We start from the raw sequence: 8,124 nt of genomic DNA on the forward strand, positions 1-8,124 counted from the left end.
GAAAGGAGACTTATGGGCTGAAGGGATTACATTCATTTGACAAGCATTTACTAAATACTTGCCATGTGCTAGGCTCTGTGCTAGACACTGGAATACAAAGCCAAAAAAATGAGATGGTTCCTGCTTTCAAAGAGATTACATTTTAACGAACATGTGGATGTGTAAATAAATACAAAATCTTTTTGAAGGGGGGGGGGAACGATGGGTGTGGAATATATTGTTAAACTTTTCCTATATTTTGGTTAGTTTTGATGAAGTTTCTCTCTCTCTTTTTTTCTTTATTCAAAGAGATTGATCACTGAAAGGAGAAGGGAACAGAGATACATTGGAAAATATTTTTTAAATTATTGGGGAAAAAAAAACAATTGAGTCCAAACTGAAGGTCAGAAAGTGAGACCATAATTAGGGTGATGGACTGGGAGAATAGTAAGGAATGGAGGGATTGAGGTCATGGGGAAGACAAAGAATAGGTTTAGGAGGAGGGTGGCGGAATGTCAGGGTGTTAGAATAGGAGGTGATGATCAAGAGAGGAATTTCAGAACTCAAGATCAAAGAGATTAATGAGTTTGTGGGATGAAGGGGAAAGCGACAGATGTTGGAGGGGACGTAGAAACATTGGGACACTAATTCACTGTTGGTGGAAATATTAAATGATCCAGCTATTTTGGAGAGCAATCTGGAATTATGCCCAAAGAGTTATTAAACTGCCTATATCATTTGACCCAGCAATACTACTAATTAGATGTTTTCCAAGCTGATTAGGGGAAAAGGAAAAGAACTTACATGTTCTAGAATATTTTTAGCAGCTCTCTTTGTAGTGGCAAAGAACTGGACATTTAGAGGATGCCCAGAAAGTGGAGAATGGCGGAACAAGTTGTGATATATGATTGTGATGGAATATTACTATGCTATAAGAAATGATGAGCTGGTTGATTTTAGAAAAACATGGAAAGACTTGGATGAAATAATGAAGAGTGTAATGAGCAGAACCAAGAGAATGTTGTACACAGTAACAGCAATATTATACTAAGAACAGCTTTGAATGATTGTTATAAATACTCAGATCAACTACAAAGGACCTATGAAGGAAGACACTATCAACCTCCAGAGAAAGAACTGATAAATAGAAGTCTGTATAGTATGGCTCTACATATACATACATATTTGTGTCTAATGGTAGCCTTCTCTAGGGTGGGTTGGGGAGGGAGGGAAAAAAATAAAAGTGCACAGCAGAGAAGAAAAGTTAGAAGGAAGCACTGAAAAACAGGGTAGCTTTGAAAACAATGTATTTATTACATAGTTTTTTTTTAAAAAAGGAAACTGTGAAATCGAAATTTATGGTATATTGAATTCTTTTTATGGTGTGCTGTGTACATGGAATGTTCCTTTTTGTCTTTAAGTTCAAAATGGATAAAAAAATTTTCTTTTAAAGTTTGTGGGATGGCGGAGTGGTCTAGGATAGAACCGCCCTTTTGTGTAGCAGAAGTAGAGTGGACGTGTAGGTCATGATACTTAAGGAGGTTTGTGAAATTGAAAGCAGGGTGTTCAAACAGACTTCATTGTGAGTCCTGACCTTGCCACTGGAGGAAGAGACTGTTTGATCAAAACAGGCTTTTGATCTCCTTGAGAAAAGAGAAAGAGCGACCCTGAAGCCAATAGCTGGCAATAACAAAGATGTAGATGGGATAATAAGAGATAGGGTCACTTCAGCTCAGTTTGATGAGTATATATTAGAACATGCTGAAGAAATGCTCACTGACTGCCAGGCACTGTGTGAGTCATTAGGGACATAAAGGCAAACATTAAATTGTCTTTGCTTCCAAGGAACTTAAATTATCCTGAGGAGAAAGGACATATACCCAGATGAATAAGTGTAAAACAAATCATTTATGTGTGTTGGAGAGGCGAGAGAGGGGGGCCACCAGTGAGAGTGCCCTGGTCCTCATCCACTGTTCTTCCTCAGAGCTCATCTGAGGGTGCTAAGGGATGGCAGCATCTGGCAGTGGCTATAGGGAGTATGGGGCAGGCCAACCCCTCCTCTTGTTCTGCTGTGTCAGGGGAAGTGAGACAGGAGCAATCAGCCCTGGAGAAAGGACGAGAAGGAATGAGAAGGCTGGATTTCCATGAAGATGACAAAAGAATGAAAGAGGAAAAGATCTGGATGAAGGGAGAGCTTGTTAGCCGTGGTGCCCAGGGAATACAATGGAAGGGGGGGCAAAAGAAGAGAGGACCTGGGGAGAATTGGGGCAGAGCTGGAAAGGAATGAGGAAAGAGATAGGAGAACAAAGCAGTTCCTGTAGATGGAGACCAAATTGCAAGTACTAATGAGAATGTGAGGTTTGTTACCCATAGCACAAGGGAAGCACCATCTCCTGAACTCGAGATCTTTCTGACTTCCCCTGCAGTTGCTAGCACCCCCCCCCCCAAATTATTTTGCATTTTCTTGGTATAGATTTTATATTTACTTACATGTGTATATATTTGGTAAAATGTAAGCTCTTTAAGGGCAGGCTCTATCTCATTTTTTGGCTTTGTATTACAATGTCTAACACAGAACCTGGCAAAAAGTGGGCATTTAGTAAATCCTTTCTGAGTAAATAAATTGATTGAAGTGCTATATTGATTGAATTTGGGGACAAGAGGGTTGATGGTAGTCACATGGTGAAGTCCCTCCTGACCCTTCCCATCACAGTCTTCTAAGGATATGGTGCCAGTGCACAATAGGTCAAAATCAGTGGTGGCTTGGAGGACCATATGTCATGTCATGCTGGGGCATGGGCTCTGTGCTTATGGACAGAGGGCTGAGTGGATGCTGCTTTGGAGGGTGAACTTCCTAACAGCCTTTAGTGACCATCCTCCTTGGTCCTGGTAATGGTGGGCTAAGTGCTTGGTCAATGATCAGTTAGGAAATTGCTGCAATACAACACCAAATAGGTGATGAGGGTTTAGCTGAAGCAGGTAGCAATGAGAATAGAAAAGAAACAATGGATTTTATAGGCCTGTTGGAGGGTTGATGATTGCTTGATGATGGGAACTTGAGAGAATGAGAAAGGAATCAATGTGATTTCTGCAGAAATGGCGAGGCCTAGATCGTAAGGTCCTCCAGTGAGAGGGACCATGCCCTAGCCCTCTTTGCATACTCCCCTCACTTGCAAAAACTCCATCTAGCCCATGGTAGGGACTTAGCGTTGAGGCCAATCATGATTTTCCCTTTTTGATTCTGGAAGGGAGGAGGCAGGGATGTCATCCAAGTGTTTATTTCACTAGTCAGTATGTTTTTTTTTTAATTTTTATTTAAAGTTTTGAGTTCCAAATTCTATCTCCCCCTTCCCGCCACCCTCCCTGAGAAGGTAAGCAATCAGATATGGGTTACATGTGTGCAATTATGTAAAATTTTTCCATATTGGTCATTTTGTACAAGAAGATTTGCAGAATAGAAAAAATGAAAGTGAAAAATATCATGCTTCAGTCTGTATTCAATCAATATTAGTTTTTTTTTTTCCTCTGGAAGCAAATAGTATGCTTCATCATTAGTCTTTTGGGATGGTCTTGCATCATTGTATTGCTGAGAATAGCTAAATCATTCACAGTTCTTCATTGAACAATATTGCTGTTACTGTGTACAGTGTTCTCCTGATTCTGTTCACTTTACTGAGCATTAGTTCATGCAAGTCCAGGTTTTTCTGAAATCATCCTGTATCTCATTTCTTACAGCACAATAACATTCCATTACATTCCACAGCTCGTTTAGCCATTCCCCAATTTGATTTCTAATTTTTAGACACCATGAAAAGAGCTGCTATGAATATTTTTGTACAAATATGTCCTTTTCAATTTTTTTGGATGTCTTTGGGATATATTCCTAGCAGTGGTATTGCTGGATCAAAGAGTATGCACAGTTTTATAGCTTTTTGGGCATAGTTCTAAATTGCTCTCTGGAATGGTTGGATCATTTCACAACTCCACCAACAGTGCATTAATGTCCCAGTTTTTCCACATCTCCTCCAACATCCACATTTTCCTTTTTTGTTATATTAACCACTCTGATAGGTATGAAGCGGTACCTCAGAGTTGTTTTAATTTGCATTTCTCTGATCAGTAGAGTTAGAGTATTTTTTTCATCTGACTATAGATAGCTTTGATTTCTTTGTCTGAAAACTACCTGATCATATCCTTTGACCATTTATCAGTTGGGGAATAACTTGTATTTTTATAAATTTGACTCAGTTCTCTATATATTTGAGAAATAAGGCTTTTATCAGAAATATTTGTTGCAAAATTCCCCCCCCTCAGTTTTCTGCTTTCCTTGTAATTTTGGTTGCATGTGTGTAAAGTGCTTTGCAAACCTTCAAGCCTTACACAAATGTGGGTGATGAGTATTTCTCCTGTTAAAGGCCAATGCCACGGGGGGTGGAGGACATGTGCAGATGGTACAGCGAGCTGTGAAGGATCTGACTTACCAATCCCTGCTCTTCCCTGAGCACATCAAGGCCAGAGGCATGGACAGCAAAGAAGATGTTCCATATTACTTCTACCGGGATGATGGCCTCAAGGTGTGGGAAGCCATACGGAGGTGAGAAGGTGGGCCTTGTGGGATCCTAGAGAATTGCTTGGTTTCTTCTTTTGTAATTCTTCCCTGTCTTAGTGGAGGAAAGGGAAAGAGCAGAGACCTACGCTGGAAGGGACCTGGCAGGTCTTCTAGTCCAGCAGCCTCATTTTATAGATGAGGATATAGGAAATTAAGACCCATTGGCAGGACTTGAACCCATGTTCAAGTATGCTCTGTCTTCCATACTCAGCTCCCTCCCTTATTGTTGAGCGAGGGTCAGCGGAGTTGTGTGCAGTGACCCAAAGTGAGAGTGGAATGTGACCACTCTTGAGTCGAGGGGTCTGTCCCCATCGAACATCATATGGATAATTGACATTATGCTCTCAGGACATCATGGCTTCTCCTTCCTCTTCAGCTTCACAATGGACATAGTGGAGATCTACTATGAGAGTGATGAGGTGGTGATGGAGGACACGGAGCTCCAGGACTTTGTGAATGATGTTTATGTCTATGGGATGAGGGGCAAGAAGGCTTCAGGTAGGAGGGCTCGGCCTTTTCTCACTCTCCCCATCCCTGTAGCCATCCCTCTCCAATCTTCCCCTTCTCCCTTTCTTGCTTCCATGGATCTCTCTTCCCTCCCTCCCCTCCCCTCGGCTGCTAGAGACCAAAGCCTCATAGGCAGAAGCTGCCTCCTCCAGCTCGTAGGCAGAAGCAGCTTTTCTTCCACGCTTGTTGGCTTCTCCCTCCACTCTTTACCCATCCACCTCTATGGTAGCGGTGTCCATGTCCCTGAGAGATCAGACCAAAGCTGGGTCAGCTCTAATACAGCTTCTTTGTATCCCATGCACGCTTGTCCCAGGAGACTTTTCTGAAGAGTGCATTGTCCCAGGTATCAGTCATTTGTGGATCATTTGTATCCTTGATGATGAGGATGAACAGCCTACCTAAAATCCTAACCCCCCTTTCCCCACCTCCCATAGCCTAGTCCACATCAGCCAGGTCAAGCTGGAGGACAGTACTCCAGACCAGACTGGTCCCAATAGTTCTGTCTGGGATAACACAAGAAGGCCCAGTCCTAGCCTCAGTTCCATATGTCTCTGGGTGCTGGCTCGATTTGCGGAAGCATGTAAGAGCCCATTTCTGTTTGAGATTTTTTGTGCCCCTCTCGGACAGCATCTGAATACCAAATATGGCCTAAGAACTCTGGCTGGCCCCAGAAACAAACGTCAGGAAGGTCCAGGCCAGAGCCCTGGGACCTAACTTTTGGTCTAAACTCATATCCTCAGAGTAGCAAAGGGAAGTTCCCAGAACTGACTCCATCTCTAAGACCAGTTGATGTATATCCAGCAGGATTAACAGCAAGACCTGAGTGACCTGGTATACTCCAGGAGCTCATGCATATTCAGGTGACTAAATCAGAAATAAAAGCTTGAGTCTACTTTTCAGCTCGACCACCTCCTCTGGGCACAACACATCCCAGGCCACTAGATCCTTGAGCCTTCCTTCAGGGGACCCAGACTATAGTCAGGGATAGGGGGAGTGAGGCAGAGTCAAAGAAACTAGAAGTTCTATGGCTCAGACCCTACTTCATGCCCTGCCTCAGCCCATTTTGTTTAGTCAGACACCTATTTATGTCACCACTTCCTGAGTGAGCCCAGACACCTTCTGGAGGGCTGAGGAATTTCTTCCTTATTTTAAGCTGCACTTCACTTCCCTGTGATTTCCTGACGGTCCCAGTGTTGACTGGGTGCAGCATCTGCCCATTCCCGCCTCTGCCTATTGGAGTATGAGATTCTGCAAGATGTCCCTTGTCTGCAGTGGGGCACGTGACTGCTCTAGTCGTAGGCCTTGGCTCCCTTCATCAATGGCATTGGGAAAACAATCCCGAGTTCAGTGCTCACCGGTCTTCTTTATCTTCTCTCTGCAGGATTCCCTAAGTCCATCAAGACCAGGGAAAAGCTATCAGAGTATCTGACAGTGGTGATCTTTACCGCTTCTGCTCAGCATGCTGCGGTGAATTTTGGCCAGGTATAAAAAATTCACTTAAGGGGCACCTAGAGCAGGAAGGTGCTGAGTCTGCAGGAGGCCATGGTGGCTTACGTAGTGGAGAATGGAGGGTGGAGAAGAAACTCTGCTGGGGGTGGGGGTAGGGGGGCATATTGGCAAGGTGGGAAACTCAGTAAATGTCAATCACTCAATGCACACTCAACATTGCAGCTGGTGCTTTGGGGGGATTGTATTTATGTGTTCATGATTCAGTCCTTGTCTTCAAGTCATTTAGGAAGGAGAAGGCTTACACACACCAAATAATCTGAAAACAAACCACACTAGTATGTACCCCAAAAGGCTTGATATGTTATCGCTAGGGGGGAGGAACTAATGAAATCCCAGATCTCCAGAGTGCCCCAGTACATGTGAACCTGTGTGTGTAGATTCACACATGTAAATCAGTATGGCGTAGAGTTACCTGGGAAGGCTTCGTGGGGGAACTGGATATTAAGATGCATTTTAAGAGAATGAGGATGACTTTAAGGAGGCAGAGGGGAGCAGAGAAGGCATACTTGAATGGCATGCTTGCAGTCAGGGAGATAAGGCTGTGTCTTCTTTGGGCTTCATTCTTGACCCAGTTTGTTCTACCTTTCCCAATTTGAAAATTATTGTTGAATAGGAGACAGAAACATAGCTCTGCTTTGTTTCTCAGGCAGAGAAGGCAGGCCTGTGCCTTCCTGGACATCCCTCCCTCCTCTGCATGGGCTGACTTCCCCTATTTGAATGTAAACTCCTCAAGGGCAGGGATGGTCCTGCTTTTGTATTTGCATTCCCAAGACAGCACAGTACAGGCATAGTCAGCACATGAGAAATTATTTTTCATTCATTCATTCAACAAGGTCCATTTGCTCCATGAAGAGTGAGCCAGTGAAGCTTTGTCCACCACAATTGGTCAAGTAGACTTGTTGGAGGCACCATTCAGTGAATTCTATCTGGCTGACGCCAAGTACCAGCCGATGCAAGGGCTGGAGTTAAGGAGCTCAGAGGTGAGGGGAGAAGCTGTCTGGCACAAAGGGCAGAGAAGTTTTAGAATAGGTTAGTAATGATCATGAATTTACAAATCATGGACTTCATGGATAGCTCTGAAATGTGCTACTTGGTGACTTTGGGCAAACACTCCTGGGACCTCAGTTTCTTTGTAAAATGAGGGAGTTGGATTCGCTAACAGCTGAGGTCCCTTCCAACTCCAGACCTATGGTCTTAAGACTTCAGAGATCATGTGGTCTCTGCCCAATGCTGTGGTCACCCGACTGCATCCTTACTAAGCATCATTCAGCCTGTACTTATACCGTGTTTCCCTGATAATAAGACATTGTCTTATTATTTTTTTTTGGAAAGAAAAACACCAGAGGGCTTATTTTCAGGGGAGGGCTTATGTTGTCCTGCCTCAGCTCTCCTCCACGGCACTGCTCTCAATGGCTCCAGCAAGCAAATCACTGGGGAAGAACAGGATGATGCGCTCACTGCTGCAGCTCTGATTGGATGCAGCTCGGAGCACGGTGTGCGTTTCACGGGGGGGGGGGGGA

The 8,124-nt window shown here is 43.8% G+C and overlaps 1 protein-coding gene across 1 annotated transcript in view; it reads left to right on the forward strand.

Annotated features, from left to right (window-relative positions):
• ALOX5 (arachidonate 5-lipoxygenase) overlaps positions 1–8,124 on the forward strand; it is a 71,853-nt gene that overhangs the window by 58,017 nt on the left and 5,712 nt on the right. Inside the window, exons 10-12 of the mRNA XM_069071313.1 lie at positions 4,395–4,573; positions 4,965–5,086; positions 6,477–6,577. Of these exons, the coding sequence (XP_068927414.1) occupies positions 4,395–4,573; positions 4,965–5,086; positions 6,477–6,577 (402 nt within the window). The remainder of the gene's footprint in view (positions 1–4,394; positions 4,574–4,964; positions 5,087–6,476; positions 6,578–8,124) is intronic.

This window comes from Petaurus breviceps, unplaced genomic scaffold (assembly GCF_028583685.1).
Source record: "Petaurus breviceps papuanus isolate PSGF00001 unplaced genomic scaffold, PetGlider_PUasm1.0 90825, whole genome shotgun sequence".
Taxonomy (NCBI): domain Eukaryota; kingdom Metazoa; phylum Chordata; class Mammalia; order Diprotodontia; family Petauridae; genus Petaurus; species Petaurus breviceps.